Below are 20,433 nucleotides of genomic sequence, written 5' to 3'. Positions count from 1 at the left end.
AATTTCTACATAGACGTGTCCTTTGTTTACTCACAAAATTTCCTGAAATAGAAAATACTCTCATATTTGCGACCGAATTATGCTTATTTGTTTTTAAAGCCTGATATAATAATTTTAAGTTTTTTGTTCTTTTATTTGTGGCTTCTAGGGCTTAAAACTGTTCTTTAAATTTGAGTAGAGAAAGTTACTTCTTCAAGAAGAAGTCACACTGATTTAAATTAATATATACACTGGAATAAAAATCTAAATTAATATGAACAAAAACTTTCTGGGAACCATTGCAGACTGATAAGATATCAAATGCTATAGAAATGATATGATTTCAAGAATCAAAATGCTTTCATCTATCTTTTATATTTGGCTATATTTGTCATTTTCCATTTATACAGTGAAAACCGACTTTTTTCACTTTAAAACCGGTTTTTGAAAACCGACAAACCCTAGTTCTTACTAAGATATAAGTATCGTTTGAAATAGCTAGAAGAAACTTATGCCATATAACTAATCGATTTAAAATTAACTTTTTAAATGAACTATTTAGTTTAAGTTCTCGTTTGATGTCCGCTTATTAAAGTATCAGACACTAAAGTCAAAGCGAGTTTCGTAATAAATAAATTTTATTATGTAGAAAATCAAAACTTATTTAATCTGAAACATAAAAATATAGCATTATTGTTATCATACAAATATTTCTTGGTGAATTTTCTCGAGTGTTTCAACAGATTTGCTAAATTTTCTATGGCATATTAGTCGTAAAATTGCTATATATACTCGTATAATATGAGGTCAAAATGCACCATGTTCTGGTGGAACAATTATAGCTAATAAAAATATGCAAAATGAAATTAAATAAACGTGTTATCGGTGAGAAATTAGTTTTATTAAATTTAAGAATTGGGGGTCAAATAGAGAGACTCTTTTATTTAGACTTTAGAACTTTCTATTTTTTTTAACTCACTAGTGCTTTCATCCTTTCAACATTAGCTTTCAAAGAACCCAAAATTTATGTTTAAAGCTTTTTCCAAGTTAAAAAATTTATCTAAAATGATTCAAAGAACGTTCTAAAAATTGTAATAACTCTGGGACATATTGAGTTTGTTTTATGACTTAGAATATGAAGAATGTTATTTGTGTTGTCCGACATAAAATTTATATAGTTATTTATTTATTGGCTGTTGATACATTGCAAAGTTTGCAGATCGTAAATAAAGCTGTTAAAATTTTGCTGATGCTATACTATTTGCTAGCAGCTATTCTCTTGTACATTTATTTGAATGAAACAGCATGTGCGAAAAATAGAAAAATGGTCAAGTGTATAAATGGATTGTACACTGAGTGCTCCTATACAAAAGTTTTTTCATTTTATAGCAGATACAAAACTATAAGCAGATATATAACATATTATATGTTCAGTTGACAAGAGTTCAATGACAAGGAACGATTCTTTTTTGCCTAAGCTGTCGTTTATTAAAAGAAAATTCAACATTCCTTTTATCTACTATTTCATGTATTTATACACTGTTTATGAGGTGCGCTAAAACATTTTATTATTAATTAATTTATTCATAGCAGGTTATTTAACATTACCAGTCTCAAGCTCATACTAAATACGAAAGTACACAAAATAATTAATTCAGTTACATAATTATTCACATAAAAATTATGTTATATTTAAACCTTTGTTTTACTGTACAAAAGATTAATTTCAAAATCTAACGATATATTATTCGTGTATATTGCGCATGTATTATTTCAAATAGTATTTATTCACATCATAAAAAACTATGAGTAGAATCAGTGTAAAATTAATACACCAGAACCACTGTTTTAAAGATATTAAGTATGTTAGAAGCATATGTGTTTCTAAGAAAATATGTATAATTTGCATATGAGTTTTCATATCTAAGTTGCATATAATATTTTCATTATTAATAATAATAAAAATATTATAATACTAATAATTTATTATTGATTCGTCTTAAAGACAAGTGAATGTTATCAAATCGATGAAATAATAACTAAGATCTAAATGTGATTGTAAGTACTGTGTTATTTTTAACTTCCCGTAGGGTAAGTGATTAGTTTTTGGCAGAGGCAGGTCCAGCCGCTACGGATATACGGAGCAAAGAGTGTTGAAAATAGAAATCGAATTGTTTAAAGAATGGAGTATCCGAATTGAATCATCCAGAAAACATTCAACTTGTAATGATTGGGAGCAGTGATTAGTTTTTGGCAAAGGCAGGTCCAGCCATTTCCAAGATCAGAGCACACAAAAATTACAGTTTTTGAAGGAACTAAGGATCCGATTTGAATGATTCAAACAACTTTCCGCTTGTGTTGACGAAACAATTGCTTTTGGATTTTTTTTGTAAATTTCAATTTTTTGTACATTTGTATATTTGTAAGTTTTAAAGCTCACTTATATACTTTAAATAAATCATTTTAACTTTATAGTTTAGTTTATATAATTCTTATAAATATTATACAATGTAATTACAATAATTATATTAATCTAATTTATTTAAAAACATATTTATCGCATTTCCTCGAACATTTCGTTACGGTAAGGAAGTTCCAGTAATTTGCCTTAAGGCAGAATACTACTAGTTTATATAAAATTTACATAAAAATCATTAACCCATTTTAAGCGTCTCATTTAAAAGTATTTGATATATTAATATATTGCAAAACTAGAGATCGTTAATATTCATGGAATAATTGATATAATAATATCAATGGTTGTGTTTTTCGACAAGTTATTGCTACGTAAAGCTAATTTTTGGTATCAAAATCAATCAATTGCTTTTATCAATCGGTTTAAACCGACAATAAATATTATTGTGCGGAATCAGACATGCATTATTATCAATGTTTATATTATTCAAGTTCCGAGTATCAACCTCAATCAGTTTTTTTATCAATCGATTTAAAACGATGAATAATATTGTTGTACCAAATCAAAAGTGCATTATCAATGTTTATATTATTTGAGCTTTGGGTCTAGTCAATATATTTAGAATTAATCGATTTTAATTAAATATTTTGACTTTTGTCATCAGTATCAATCTGAACATGTGGCCAAAATAGTGTAGACTAAAATGAAACTAATAGTATTCTTGTATTATTAACTTCCCGTAGGGTAAGTTATAGTAATGGGCCAAAAATCGAATATGAAAATTTTTGCATATTCACGTTTTGCAGGTTTCTGAACATTTTGGCATACCTCAGAAAAATGGATGTGTGTGTGTGTTTTGTGTGTCCGCATTTCTTTGTATACGTTTTCGGGCACACGGATCAACCGATTTAAATGGTTCAAATTCCTATTGATAGGGAGATGTGCTGATTAGTTTTTGGTAAAGGCAGGTCCAGCCGTTTCGGAGATATCTAACAAAATGTGGAGAAATGGCAGTTTCTGAGAGAAATAAGCATCCGATTTGAATGATTTAAAAAACTTTCTGGTTGTTTGGCGAAACGATTGCTCTTGGAAAAGATTTTTTTTCCATTTTTCTTAATTCCCAAAACTATTCTAGAGCTGAAGTTCTGAAGCTCACTCATATACATCAAATAGATAATTTTAACTTTGTAATTCAGTTTATATATTTCTTATAAATTATAATATAATATTAGAATATGTCCTTCATTTCAAATTTGATTGGTTGAGTTTTGTTTGTTAACTTTTCTGTAAACATATATTAGTTACAGTATTTATAATAATCTATCTGAAAACATTCAATATTCCTCGAATTTTTCATTACGGTACGGGATGTTCCAGCAATTTGCCTTAAGACACGATGCCATGTACCATTAGTTTTCAAATGAATTTATGCTATTTCAGACCTAAATAATGCAACATTCTGCCATTTTTAACACAAATTAATTGAATAGTATTTGGATAATTATTTTGGTATCTCACAAGTTTAAATTCAATAAAAACTTTTAATGAGCAACGGATAAACTAAATTTATTTTTACAATTTCAAAAGTGAGAGTAAATAGAATTTATATCGACTTGATGATGGTTTTTGCTGAACACCTGTAAGTTATTAATTATTTTTGTGATGAAGTTTAGATAAAATAGTTCGATATTGTGATTATTTTTTAAACCCAAAGTGGATAAAATTATCTTACTAAATTTTATATGTAGTGCAATATGTACATTTGTAATTCAAATATCCATCAGCCTTTTAATATTTTTGCTTTATAGATAGAAGAATCAAAACTGCGTTCTATCCATAAATTGAATCACGAGATGAAAAGAATTCATATGATTTTTTAACAAGTATTTATTTATATTACCCGGTGTATTCTTTCATAAAGATATTGAAACGAATCAGGAACATTTTCTTTTATGGTTACTTCCGCTTGAATTGCTCTCTACTTAAAATAACGTACCATTTTAGAAGCAGAAATGTTTAACACTTTCAAGTAGCTTACTGGTCTATTTTGGTATTCATGGTGTTATTCTTTATTTGATCCTTACTCTTGGATGAGTAATTGAATGTTTTCATTTTCGAATTAGAAAATTAAATTCTTCATAATGACACGAACCAAAAATTATTTTGAGGAATCATCTGATCCTGTTTAAACACAAGCTTTATGTTATATGTTTCATACAATATACAAACTTTTTTAAGAAACTGATTCTCTTTATATTTTTTAAATTTAAACCATTCAAGAATATGCATATGAGAGGATTTGTCATTATTTTTGAAAATATAGCTGTTTGATTAGGATAATCTTCTTCCGTTTCTTTACTCCATGTAACTTTAACGCAGAGTTATCCAACCTGTGGGGCGCGCCCCCTTAGAGGTACCAGGCTTTTCAAAGGTGGGCGCGTACATCTGAGATATAGATCCAGAATATTTTTATCGAAAATAACCCAACATTTGTGAAATGATGTTAAAAAATAAACAAATTAATTACTAATTAATTAAATAAATAGTTTTCATGCATATTGTTACATAATATTGCATATTAATTTGTAGTCTGATAATATTTGTTGAGTATTTATAAAATTAAACTGTTGAACAAAATGAGAAGGGGGGCGCAATATTTTTTTTTATTAGAGCAGGGGGCGCAGTGCAAAATTTGTTGGAAACCACTGCTTTAACGTGTTTTTCTCAAACGGTATCTTAATTTCTACTGGACAGATTTACTAGAATTTTCTTACTGGGTCTTCTTTTCTTTATAGACTTCTCATCAGTATGAACTATGCTCATCACAAATATTTTACTATTTTTGAAAAATTGAAAAAAGTTGTAATTTTTTTTTAGACAGTCGATAGTTCATATGATTCATATGATATGAATGTGACATTATTCTAGAATAATCTCTCTTTTTTGTCGGATTACATGAAAGACAAAAATCAGGCGTGTGCTACCAAGTTTTTGAGACCACCCCCACTTCATCACCTGCTAGAATTTAAACTTTGACTATTTTGATTTTCAATTTTTTTTTCTTAAAAAATTAATTAATAACTTATAAAAAAATGGATAGTAAAAATATTATTTGCCTTTATATGACCTAAAATTCATGCCCCTAGACTCGAATGCTCTAGAAATTCAATTTTTTGGTTTATTTAAGTACCCATTATTATTATTAAAACACTTACAATTAGATATAATGCAATTTTAGATTTATCAATTGCGAAGCATACTGCGGATTTCCAAATAATCTTACTATTAAATTCAATTTACACATTTGAATTAATTGAACTAAAAATAATGTAATGTAGGTCAATTCAAGCATAAGATATATTTGTAACTACTTCTTAAGAGTTTTAATTGAATAATCCACGGACTAATCTTAAGTGTTTGCATCTGTCAAATTTAATTAGTAATTATAAATTACTCTTCGGTATTAATTAATTGGTATTGGTTAATTTAGAAAAATATAAGTGTCAGTACAAAATTTTTGTTCCTCAGATTTTAAATGGAGATTATGTACAAACAATGCACTTGAGGGAAATGACAAAATATATGTTGTATTAAATAGAATTAAAGAGTTTTTGTAAATATGTAAATTGTAAATTTAAAAATATTGTTTCGTAAATAGATGGATTAAAAATCAATTATTAACTGCTTATCGATGTTGTATGATCTGATTTAATCAAATATTTATCATTTTATCATCTTTAATCTTCCAGAATATGTTTCAGATTTGACTTCTTCTTTATATACGCAATCCATTGTTTTAGTTCAGCGTATTTACCTTATTTCTCATAAAAATGTAAAATATGGTAAAGATGCAAATTGCTGCTCTGATATAAGAAACAAAACTGATTGTGCCGAATTAAAGCAACTTTTTTACACATCAAATGAACTTATTTGTCAGGTTTATGGAAATAATAACTAGGTGGCTTAAAATATATTTATTATTTATATTAGATCTAACGTATTTATTATGCTAAAACTAAAAAACTCTACCGCAGGAATAGTAAAAGTTCTTTCAAAGCTCTAGAATGCGAGGTCATATCGCCTCCTTTATTTACTGAATATACATGTCATACATTGTACATATTATACACTAAACAACTACTAAAGAATCTTGAGCTAGTTGTGTTCAATTTGGATAAACTAAATTAATTTTGTTAAAATTTACCAGCAGAAATAGAAGTAACACTGGCTACTTCTACAATTGTCGTTTATTTATCATATGTCTTTTGACTCAATATATTCTCTCCAGATTTACTATATGTTCTATAAGAACAGTTGTAAATTATAAGGTAAGATAAAAAAATACCATCATTTTTCGAGAAATGCTTCATTTTAGTGAAATAAAGAAATTGTTTTCCTTGTGTTTCTTAAATAGTGGCCGATTGTGCCGTAAAATCGACTAATGTTATGACAAGACCATGTTATGTGTATATGTAGCAGTTTTCATACAATATAGTACTAAACTAGTACTAAACTAACTAGTACCGCAATTAAAAATCTTGGTACGGAAACCAAAAAAATGTACCCAAAATTTATACACATTATTAAAATCTCTATAGAATATCTGATTATTTAATGTACTTATGTCCAATAAACATTTTTGACCCAAATGACATATTTTTATTGAGTGGCCATAACCGCTGGACCTGCCTTTCCAAAAATTTAATCAGTTCTTCATCTGGTCAATACAAGTAAAATGTTATTTGAATTATTAAAATCGGACGCTCCGTTCTCTTAAAAACTGAGTTACCGTTTTCGGCACTCTTTGCCCCGTATCTTCGGAACGGCTAGACCTGCCTTCGCCAAAAACTAATCAGCACGTCTCTATTCTATTCTATTCTATGCAGTCTATTTAACTGCAGAATCGCTCAATAATAGGCAAAATATGTTGAAGGGCATGCTTCTATATTGGTTAGAAAATTTAGATATTGTCTTAAATTTCATATTGAAACTAATATAAACTCTGATTGACATAAGTCTATTTATAAAGACTCAATCGCAACATTATATCTTTAATTGCCAATCACTGACAAATTGTTCTATCAACAGTAACACGAAATCTAAAAGAATAAATCCTAACTTTTGAATCAGATTTTGAGACGACATCAACGACTTTTCTTCTCATAAATTTAATGACCGTTGTTCAAGAGCTTTTAAAGTATTTAAGTTTTATTGCTTGTTAAAGGTATACACACATACTTTATGCATAATTTAGGTATTTAAGTTAAAGTACTTGTTAAATTTATATTTTACATATCAAACCGACTAAAGTAGATGCAAGTATGTGATTTAATTCAATGCAGTGTAACAAAACAGACCCATTCATTGTATCCTTTCGTTATGCTTAGCCGATTGTGACGGTTGGTGTAAAATTTAGTATTATTATTCACCTATTTGGTAAGAGAGCTTATATCATTTTTGAATTTGTGCAACATTATTTTTTTGGTGAAACTGAATTGACCAGTATTAATTCTCGAGAGCTTAACTTGGCAGATACTAGCTTAATCCTAAAAATAGAGTAGTAGTATCGGATTAGTAATTGTGTGTGGGCTCTTTTGCAAATACTATTTTTTTACACAAATATCTGAAACGTTTCCATGAGTCAGACTATTTTTAAAAGCAAATTTGTTATTTCCTTTTGTTTAAATCAACGAAGGAAACGCGTTTTAAACAAAAAGCGGAATGTTTTTCATTTTTCTTTCAGAAATATTAATTCGTTTACCAATTTTAGGTTGTTTTGACTTGGCACGAAATCATATGCTTACAATTCCAAGTGCATAACATACTCGAAATCAGATTGTTTTGATAGATAGAAATGCGTCAAATTTTGTTGTTTAATACTTTGATATAAATATGTTATTCATGAGACCTGATACCATTATTAAACATTTTATCAAGCTGTAACTGATTTTCGTTAATTCTATAATTCATAGAGTGTGCATTTATCGGTACCTTATATTTTAAAAGAAAAAAATAAGTATAAGCATCAATGAAAAACTTTTGAGGTCAATTTTCCGATAGGGGCTCGCTCGTAGGTAAGCGACAACGACAACTTGGAAATATAGATAGTGAATATGTTTCCAAGTGATAGATATGAATATGTTTCCAAGTGATAGATATGAATATGTTTCCAAGTGAAAATAGCCCCTACCCGACATTGCTGCTTCAGAAAAAGTTAGCTCTATTAGAGAAATTCTAATAATGAAATCATCAAATGTGGATGGGTTAACCAACCATTGAGTTACCATCTAAAAATACGAAATATTGAGAAGTTTCAACCCAACGACTTATAGGACGTAAGGTTCTGATTGCTGTTAAGATTTGAGAATAATAAAAAAAAATCCGTTAGGATACAAATATTATGCTGACACTATGTTACGGGTCTATCTTTGTATGAATTGGTATAACGAACTGTCTAAAAACTATGTATTTGCTATGTGCGATCAGACGTTTTGCACATGAAACCTAACTTCACGTATATGTTACCAATGAGACTTCAGAAAGATGCTCTTATATTAAAATTGTTATTTCTAGCTTGTGCGTTTTGTAGGTTAGGTTAGGTTTTATGTATGAAACGCCTGATTGCATAACAAATATAAAGCTTTTTTACAGTTTGCTACTACCAATTTATACGAATATAAACCCGTAACATAGTGTTACCATACCATTTCTGTTTTACGGAATAATTAGTCCTTCAGTTTTAATCTAATTCAAAATGCAATCTTTAATAAACAATAAATATAGAATATAAATTGATTCAGGCATGAGTTCAGATTAATTTCAAAGGTTTTTTTTTTTTTTTTTTTTTAATTTCAATAATTATTACAACTGTTAAATAATTAACATCTAACAATATTGACAAACAATAACGTAAATTTAAATAAATAAGAGTGCAAAGGATAGGAATTTCAAAAGTTGTTCACAATTATAAGAACCAATTTTATATATCCCGAAGTATCTCAATAGAAGGCTTTTTAACTAATATATTTTTACTGCATATTTCAAATCTGTGTTGCATTCAAAAGAAGTTATACTTTTTTCCATTGGTCTTGCTAGTTGTTGCCTTTAGCCACTTACATTTTAGTATGTAGAAGTTCATTATAATTTCAACATATTTTTTTATGACTTACATATTTTTCTATATCTGAATAGAATATTCTACAAGTATATTTGTTTAACATATTTAGGTGCCAATTCTCTGGTAACATAGACCATTACATACCGTTGTTATGCAACCCTATGTTATGCTTCTTTCTTGGTACTAAAAAATGTGAAAAAAATGTGAATTTGCTGTGCTATAAGAAGTTTTACACATAAAACCATGTGTTATGAATGCACATCACAAAGCACTTATGCACTTATGCTAAGATTCTTTTTTTAAAGTTTGTGCGTTATATAGGTTAAGTTTTATAATTAATACTACACAGCAAATACATAGCATTTCGACATTTTAGTACCAAGAAAGAAGCATAACATACCGTTGTCATAGCAACCGGTGAATTGGCTCCTTAGTATCCTCAATATATGCTAACACTAATAAAATTAAATTTTGCTCTACATTATGAGTCTATAATTTCTTATGTTATATTATAACATTGTTAGTATTATTCTGTCCCAACCAGGACTCGATTCGAGTACCTCTGGCAAGCAAGGCGAATATGTTGCCACTAAGGCTATATTGAATACATACTTTAATTATGCAATTTTGTAAACTAAAAATCATTTTATTATTACAACTGACCAATGTGACATTTATATATTATAATAAGGGCTTACTAGCGGCCTCACTACTTGTCTTGCAGGAAAACTTTTCAGTCCACCAGTTTGATATGTTAAGAAATTAACGAGCACTGAAAAAAACTCCCACGGCAAATGTATCTGCGTTTTGTATACTACTTGTAGTTTTTTTCATGAGAAATATCAGCATAATTAGCCTAAGCGATATAAGTAGTATTGTTAAAAAAAAATAAAAAGTGAATATAAAACAATGGAACATGGATATATTAGCCATGATTTCAATTTAGAACAAATATCAAGATCATATAAACATGGAATTGCTTGTCGATTTAAATATCGCATCGATATCCTCAACAGTGCAGTAGATTTTGATATATCGAGAATGATTTTTAATGATTTCTATATTAATAATAAACAAGTTAAGTAAATTGTTTAGAAAAATATATTGGATAATCTATATTAATTGTCGAAGATGATGGTAATTAGCAAATACTTAATAACAAAAATCAACGCCAACATTTATTTCTAAATGCAAACAAAATTTTGATCCTGTTCAAAAGGTATTAAATGGGAAGCGGATTGCTCAGAACATTTTTATAATATTAATAAAAGCAAAACGATTTTAATTCGTGATGAAATAAAGTTTGAAGAGTTCTAGATAACTTTAGATAAAATGTAAATGAAGAGTTTTAGATAAAATGACTCAAAATGCTACTTAGGGGCCATTCAAGTATTACGTAATTACTATAGGGGGGCGGGGGGTTATTAATTTGCTTATTTTGCTTATTTTGGGTAAGAACTTTTGCTTACTTTTGTTGTCAAAGGGGAGGGGGGAGGTAAATAATTTTAATAAATCTGCTTACGTAATACTTGAACTTACACAAATCAATCCATTTCTTATCTCATTTTTTTAAATTATTTTATGCTTAAGGATGAACAACATTAATCGTCTGTTATTAGATTGTGATGTTCTGGTTAACTGTATTGAAAATAATTAATTTTTTTTACTGATGATTTATAAAAAAGGCTGAAGATAGATAAATTTGTATTAAGTTCCGATCTGTGACATTAACCAACACTATTATAAATATAAAACATTTGTTTCCTAATATCTGTTATATTGAAAAAAACAGGTGTTGTCAGGGTTTCATAACATCTGGACCAAAACCGCATAATTTTTTCTGCACATTATACATGTTTTTTGTGTTCTCGTCAATTGGCCAATTTAGTGCATGTTATAGGTTCTACAAAGAAGTTGTCAGAATGTTGAAGGACTATATATAAGTTTATATAGTTATATTCACATTCGCAGTTATTGAACTATTTAAATAAACCTGAGAATCAAAGTTCAGTTGCACTGATTATATAAGCATTGACCTCTATTATTCGCACTTGAAATAATAGATACAGTTTTCTGAAGCATCGACTGCTAAATATTTTTTCTCATATTTTAACCTTAGAACCTTATACCGTATAAGCTATTGGGCTGAAACTTCTCCTTACGTCGTATTTTCAGATAGTAATTCAAGGATTGATCCATCCATATTTAATAATTTTATTATCTAATATAATAATATAAAAATAAAATTTCTATGGATTTTTTTTTTATTTCCATCTAAACTTGTTGTGATTAGTTATTAAATAAGTTTTTAAAATACTACCCATTGGCAGTATTTCAAGTTAGTATAGTAAATATAAATGTGTGACAATAATTATAATTTCTATGGAAAAAAAGAATTTATTCTATATATCATACAAAATGCATCGGCGATATGATGAAATAAACTCTTGTCTTAGCTAACATGTATTTGCATTAACTTTTGATTATTCAAATACGTCCTCTTTCTCTAATAACATTTGACATGTATTTTTTTTTAACTTATAAGCTATTAATAACTCTCTGATTATATTATTTGTCTTCAAATACGAAATGAATTTGTATATACAATAAATAAATAACTGAACAATTGATGAGGTATATACAATTTCGAGGAATCACACAATGAGGATAATTATAGACCCTGCTATATTGTAGAATTTTCTATATACATTGTGCTTATTGAGCTAGCTAATTATAAAATATTTATTTTTATTTGTATTAATGTCTTCAAAAAGGAAAAATACATTGTTTATTATTTATATTTATAGCATATGCATTAGTATTGTTATTAAGCAAAACATTTTGATATACATAGAAAAAATGGATGTGTGTATATACATGTATGAAATGTGCAGATACAAATTTTTGTCGACGATTCAGAGACACGGATCAACCGATTTGAATGATTCAAAAAACATTCCGTTTTACGGGACAAAAAAGTTAAAAAAAATAGCAATTCAGTTGTTGGGAGAACTGAGCGTCCGATTTGTTTCAAAAAACATTTTACTTGTATTGAAGTAATGAAATATTGATTCAATCTTTGGGAAGGCAGATCCAGCAGTTTTTAAGATCCAGAGAAAAAATTGAAAAAATACATTTTGCGGTCAATATTATAATTATTAATCATTGGACATATACACATCAAATTATCGGAATTTTATAGAAATTTGATAAGTTTAGATAAAGTTTCCAATTAAAATTACTTACATTTATTTGAGTCAAGATTTATATTATATCAAGATTTGTAGTTTCACTTATTACTTATAAGTTCACTTATTTCTTTCATATAAATTAGTCTTCGGCTTTTTCGATAGTATGTATTAAAATCTATTTTTTTTTCAAAGTTTTTAAATAAACTTCAAAGCGATTAAAACACTTAATTAGGTGAAGTTGCAATAATTATATATATAATACGATGCCACAAACCACTCGCTTTTTCTATTATTACATTTCTTATTTGGCTCCCATGGTTCAGTGGATGGAGCTGTCAGGGCTTCAATCAGAAGTTTCAGTTCTGATACCCATCTCGTCACCCTAATATCAAGCAGTAGTATAATATGTTTTCTCCTGAAAATATAGACAGAAATGTTTCCAACTAAAATTTCGGCATTATATGGCATTGCTGCAAAAATAGATCGGCCAAACGTTGGGTTGCCTTCTAAAACCAGTTTGTTAATAAAATTATTCCTCGTCTAAATTAATACTCATATTTAACTCTTCGAAATTTGGAATACTTTCTTCGTATACCTTTTTAGTATATATTTAATTTCTAATGTATATTTAATTTCAGGCACCGCAAAGCTCGGCCCTGGTCTCCAGAATGGGGTATCCGGTTCGCCGAGGCGCGGCCCTGTCTACGGGCAGAGGGACGACTCGGTGGCCGACATGATACATTTGTCCGGAATAGACGAGGAGGCCATCAATAACAATCTCAGGCTTCGATATTGCCGAGACAAAGTATATGTATCCTTTTCATTTTAATTGGAATCGGTAATATGATATAATTAGTAATAGAATTAGCGACATGTATGATAAATATAGAGCTATAAAACGGAATTTATTTTAAATTTGTCTAACGATTGGTCGATTTCGACGAAGCTTTCCAAACTGGGTTGATTGATGATTATATGAATGAAAGGTAAAACTATTTTCAAATTCAAAAGAAAAATTGTATGCATGCAATCATTAAAATATTTTTTTTTATTTCTATATAATTACAATCAGCCTTAGTAGTTAATTTTGGGGACAAATTTCTATATATAAGATTTCAAAACGCTGTCTAGTAGTAGTCATCTTAAATTTGAAAATTGATACAGTAAAGTAATAAAAAGTCTCTATTACATAGAGATTTAATAATTTGGTATATCTAAGGGATTTCTCTTCCTCCTGAAATTCATTAGAATAATAAAAAAGAATTTATGCATTTAGGATGTATATCATTCTGACAATAGTTTAAAACTTGACCTAGTAGTAGTCATCTTAAATTTGAAAATTGATACAGTAAAGTAATAAAAAGTCTCTATTACATAGAGATTTAATAATTTGCTATATCTAAGGGATTTCTCTTCCTCCTGAAATTCATTAGAATGATAAAAAAGAATTTATGCATTTAGGATGTATATCATTCTGACAATAGTTTAAAACTTGACCTAGTAGTAGTCATCTTAAATTTGAAAATTGATACAGTAAAGTAATAAAAAGTCTCTATTACATAGAGATTTAATAATTTGCTATATCTAAGGGATTTCTCTTCCTCCTGAAATTCATTAGAATGATAAAAAAGAATTTATGCATATAGGATGTATATCAATCTGATAATAGTTTAAAACTTGACCTAGTAGTAGTCATCTTAAATTTGAAAATTGATACAGTAAAGTAATAAAAAGTCTCTATTACATAGAGATTTAATAATTTGCTATATCTAAGGGATTTCTCTTCCTCCTGAAATTCATTAGAATGATAAAAAAGAATTTATGCATTTAGGATGTATATCATTCTGACAATAGTTTAAAACTTGACCTAGTAGTAGTCATCTTAAATTTGAAAATTGATACAGTAAAGTAATAAAAAGTCTCTATTACATAGAGATTTAATAATTTGCTATATCTAAGGGATTTCTCTTCCTCCTGAAATCCATTAGAATGATAAAAAAGAATTTATGCATTTAGGATGTATATCATTCTGATAATAGTTTAAAACTTGACCTAGTAGTAGTCATCTTAAATTTGAAAATTGATACAGTAAAGTAATAAAAAGTCTCTATTACATAGAGATTTAATAATTTGCTATATCTAAGGGATTTCTCTTCCTTCTGAAATTCATTAGAATAATAAAAAAGAATTTATGCATTTAGGATGTATATCATTCTGACAATAGTTTAAAACTTGACCTAGTAGTAGTCATCTTAAATTTGAAAATTGATACAGTAAAGTAATAAAAAGTCTCTATTACATAGAGATTTAATAATTTGCTATATCTAAGGGATTTCTCTTCCTTCTGAAATTCATTAGAATAATAAAAAAGAATTTATGCATTTAGGATGTATATCATTCTGACAATAGTTTAAAACTTGATTGGTAGCTTTGTTCAAGATTTGCTCGTTTCTCGTGATCTTATTCATAAAGCATTTAATAATCTTAATCTGCAAAAACTTGGTACTATAATATTACAGTTATTTTAAAATTATATTTAACCCTTTTCACTCGGATGCCGCAAAATTCATATAAATCTCGTTAATAAATAGTTTAATACATAAAATAAATTATTTTTAAATGTATCTAAAACATAAAACTTCACAAAATTAAAAAAAAATATTTTATTACAATTGGTTTTTAGTATTCTAATCCATTTCAATAAGATTTAATTTGATACATCTGCAACTTACATACCTGTTGTATAATTTGTGAATTTACCATTGATTTATTCGGTAAATATACTATAAATAACCTATACAGAAATGTATACATGTATTATAAAATATTATAAAAGCTTGCAACTATTACTTGAAAACTTCTGACCAAAAATGTTTGAGTTATCATTTTTTATATTTTAGAAACAAAAATATTAGAAAACTTCAAGATATTAGATTTTGAATTTTTAAACAATGTTCTTCATATATCTTTTCAGTTTTGAGGGATAAAAATAGGGACAACTAATTATAAGTGTTAAGTATTTCTCACCAAACACGTTAAGAAATTACAACAGGACCATGTCTATTAAAAATTATGTGAGATAATATTACGGGTTTATATGTTATGCGATTATAATAAAATATTGTAGAGAAAGTCTGCGATTTGTGCAAGTTCAAGAACATTTGTGCCGGAGTTAGATTTACAATCGCTTATCTCAGCAATCAATATATAAAAGCGCCGCTATCAATGGAAGTATGTTGTTCTCTGAAAAGAGACAAAGTAAAAGACTTGTTCCAACAGAATTCTCAATCTGTTGGATGATTATCTTTTTCAAAGCATATGGACTTTAGGTACTAATTTACGGATTAAATAAAAATTTTGTACTAACATTTCTTTAGCAGAACTTGGGATTTTATTGCTGTTATAAACTTGTAACACGTATATATTTCACACATAAATTGCTATGCATAGAGTGAACTAAAATTCTTTTTTCAACAGCGATCTCAACAAATTTATTAAAATTATTGTGAACGCGAACTAATTTAGTATTACTTGAGTAATACTCTTAATTATTGGTAAGTGATGATATAGAAGAATATTGATCGGTTATTACAATTTTTTTCAGCACTTATTTCTAGAAAAAAGGACGTTTTACGGTTTTAAATAATGCATTGTTACTGTAGAGCTCAAACACATTCTAGATTTAAGGAAGAATTAAATAGTATTTAAATTTGCGAAAATTCAACCAAATAATTTATCAATTTGTGTCAAAAGCTTACGGAGAAAAATAAATAATTGTTTAAATTTGGTAACATTTTAAATTCTCTATTTTTGTGTTATAGAATAAAATGTGTTAAAATCGAGCTTTATAATTATTCCATAGGACAGTATACCTTAACTCACTTAAAAATTCACATAGGTATATTCATTAGATAATTTAGTTAAACTTGACATTAGATAATTTAGTTAAACATATACATTGTATTAATGTATCAAAGAAAAAAAAATTGCCAAAATTCCTAGAGGAATAGTATTTTTTATGTCACACATATTTGACTGACATGGCCTTATATTAAAACTTTTTTTCTCTTTCTACTAGATATGTCAAACATAGTTTATATAGATCTTCTTAACGTCATACACATATGACTGACATGGTGTTAGTATGTACAATTCCAACAAAAAAAAATGCATTTAAATGTTACTTTTACTTCAAGAATCTTTTTGTAGTGGGTGTCACTAGAAGGATAGGAACACTCAAAAAATTACTCTCACCCTTCTAATGATTTATTTGCTTGATATATCTTTCAAAAGAAACTCTCCTCTAGACTATATGTTAAAAATTGCATTCCAGGGTCATTTGCTTATTGGAGCAGTTCCTGGAAAAAAGCAAATTGTAGGAACTTCCTACAATTTGCTTTTTACCTTTGAGTCATTTTTATTTATGTTTAGTTTAGTCTTATAAATTCTGAGAATTCTATCTATAACTCTGATTATTTGCATAATATTGTATGATTAAAAATTTCTACTTTGAGTTCAGTTTGTCTGTTAAGCTGAAATCTATTTGTGGTGGCAGCACGGAAAACTAGAGATCAAAAATCTTGTTATCACATATCCACGTTGCATTATGAATAAATAAATAATTGCTCATTAGAATTTTATTACACATTTACAATACATTTATTACATATTTCAACACGTGTTTATTGCGTTATATTTTGATGAAAATTTTGAGTATAGGGGAGCTTGAGTTTAATTTGTCAGTGTTAAAGACAACGACATTTTCGATCAATAGTTTTCTGGGGTGTTGAAAACCAACGACAAAAAGCTTCGGATACTTTGAAATTATTGATCCAAGTTGAAGTAAATTCACTGCAAACATTATTCTAATATGTTTTAACTTCTACTTTAAAAGCTAGCAGAGCAAATACCTATTTATTGTAAATGAAATTGTGATTTTACACTGTATCATAATTATATATTATTATTTTCTGTCGAATAATTCTGTAAAATCAGTTCAAGAACTTTTGGAAAAAATTTTAAATTTTTATTTATTAACGGTTATTAACGATTTTTTGAACTTCCAATATAGGATGGGGTCCAGTTTTTTGACTTCAAGTTTCATTTTTTATAACGGTTCATACACACTTTCTGATAGTTTACAGAGTAGCTTCTGAAGCACTTTAAAAATATAATATGATTCTATACTAAATTAAATTAAATTAAAACGAAGAACAGAAGTTCATTCAATAACCTTATGAATTTAAATTAGAGAAGTTAACAAAAAGTTTTACTTAGAGGCTGATCTTGGTATGAAGGTTTTTGATAAGTCATATCATATATTTCTTATTTTTTTACAGTATTTTATAGTACAATATTATAAAAAAAAAAGTTTCTTTAAAATCCTTCACAATTTCTTATTTTCTAATTCTCAATATTCAATGGCATTTTGTAGAACTGGAATACTTGTAAAATAGCAAAATTTTGAAAAATGTTAAATATGATGGAAACATGAAAACTTCTCGATGTCAATCTTATTTTGTCTATCAGAAAGGTAAAGAAAAAGCTGTTATTTGAGATACTGATATTTATGCTAATACACATGAACGAAAACTTTCTTAAATTGTCATAATCCGTTAATTCATTTTTTAAATATATTAAGTTTCAAATGACATATACATAATATTATCAATTTCCGGAAATATTAGTAAGAAGAAATCACTTTCGTTGAGTCACCCAGCACGCGCAAGTGAAAGTATCAAAAGTTTTCGTTGACGCAAATAAGATATTGTGTGTCAATTTACGAGGATACGAATTTCTGACAAGCAGCCGAATAACTTGAAATATTGGAGACTTACAAGGCCAATTCGTATTTAAATTACATGGTGATAACAAGAATGAAATCATTGCTTTCATATTATAAATGAAGGCTATTGAAATTGATATAAAGTTATGGTTTGTTAAGCTATAGGTCTCAATAATTGAGCTACAGCTTAGTATAGCAATTCATAACTTTATTTCAATTGAGACTCAACTTTAACAAAACTAGCCTTCAACTTCGTATAACAAGTTAAGTGAAATTTGTTATTCATTTTATATAATCAATAAACAGTAATGTGTGAAAAATTTCCGTATCTATTTACTGTGAAATATAACAATATTATTGTGTAATATTTGCGGTTTGTTTTATTGTATAAGATTTTTTATTACTTTTAATATAAAGAAATACATTCTATGAATCTACAACATAAATAATATCTTCATTTGCAGATAACGAAACAATTATTAAAATATAATAAATTAACATAACTATTACTTTAAATCTAAATAATATTAATTATGTGTAAAAAATGTCACAAAACCCACAAACAATAAATTTAGATAATAATAAATTTGCGGTAATGTCAATAATAATTCCTGGTATTTTTCATGTTGATGAAGAAAACTAATAATTTCTATTGCTAAAAGTAGATAGTATTAAAATGGCAGTGATTGTTATAAATAATAATTCATCTTTCTTGTATAAATTTTCTTGAATTTGACTTCAATTTAAACTCAATTCAATTTAAATCAATAGTAAACATTTTAAATCTTATTTTTTTTTATTAGAAAACATTTAAGGCAGTGGCTCTAATGAAAAAAATTCTTGTGGCTCGTTTTGTTCAACAGTTTAATTTCATAAATACTCAACTGATATTATCAGATTACAAATTAATATGCAATATTATGTAAAGATATGAAAAAAAAACTAATTATTTTTGTTCATTTTTATTGTCATTTAAAAAATGTTGGGTTATTTTCAAAAATAGTATTCTGGAAACAGATGTACGAGCCCCCTTTAGAATAGCCTGGCACCCACCTGAGGGGGCGCTCCCCACAGTTCAGAAACCACTGATTTAAGGTTTTTGAACATATAAGGTCATTGTAAGTTGTTGAAATATTTATAATTTTAATTGATGTTTTGCTTTTCCAAAATGAAATTGGATGTTCACAATGTCATTACAACTTAATTGATTTTGGAACATTCCATAGGTTAGATCCGCTTATAGAAATACACTAGAAATTTTACAATGTATTCTGAGGCTTGTAAAGTTTGTTTTGTTTTTAAATTAAAATACAGGATCATTGTGGAGATTTCAATTACTTATGTTATGAAATGCATATAAACTTATTTCTTGTAATAAAACGGTTTATCTGATTTATAAGCGAAATGATTGGATCTCATTCACCATTACCAGAACGCTATATATTAATTAAGAGAAAATGTCTTTAGAATGTAAACTACTATAATAGTATCTTTTGAGTGCCTTTTTTTCAATAGTACATTTATTTATCTACATTTAATTTTACTTATTTAATTACATAACTTTATAATATGATTTTTAAAATACATTGATATATCATTTTATTTCACACCTTTCAATGGTTTACATTTTATGCTTTACAAACAATGAACGCTAGAGTCATAATTTAGGAGAATGAAATTTTAAGTCGCGTCTTTTTAGATCTACTAACCAAAAATGATTTGAAATTTTGTATTCTACATTTGATGCCATTGAAACATTCAAAGAATGAAATTACTTAACAAAAAATTTTAATGGACTTATTATCCCGTATTGACATTATTTTTTTTAAATACATATGTGGAAAGTTGTTTTTATTATTATCTTTATTACTTAAAACAAATGCAATATTTATTTAATTTAAATTTATTTAACATTTCCTTGATTGCTCAGACATTTCATTTGATT

At 27.4% G+C, this 20,433-nt stretch overlaps 1 protein-coding gene across 1 annotated transcript in view; it reads left to right on the top strand.

Moving 5' to 3' along the window:
• LOC113384455 (myosin-VIIa-like) overlaps positions 1 to 20,433 on the top strand; it is an 81,048-nt gene that overhangs the window by 15,509 nt on the left and 45,106 nt on the right. The window contains 1 exon segment of the mRNA XM_026622167.1: positions 13,342 to 13,514. Coding sequence (XP_026477952.1) covers positions 13,342 to 13,514 — 173 coding nt within the window.

Source organism: Ctenocephalides felis, unplaced genomic scaffold (genome assembly GCF_003426905.1).
Source record: "Ctenocephalides felis isolate EL2017-DRISC unplaced genomic scaffold, ASM342690v1 CF-g0.4_SCAFFOLD_03571, whole genome shotgun sequence".
In the NCBI taxonomy this organism is placed as follows: Eukaryota; Metazoa; Arthropoda; class Insecta; order Siphonaptera; family Pulicidae; genus Ctenocephalides; species Ctenocephalides felis.
This window is presented reverse-complemented; position numbering and strand designations above follow the sequence as displayed.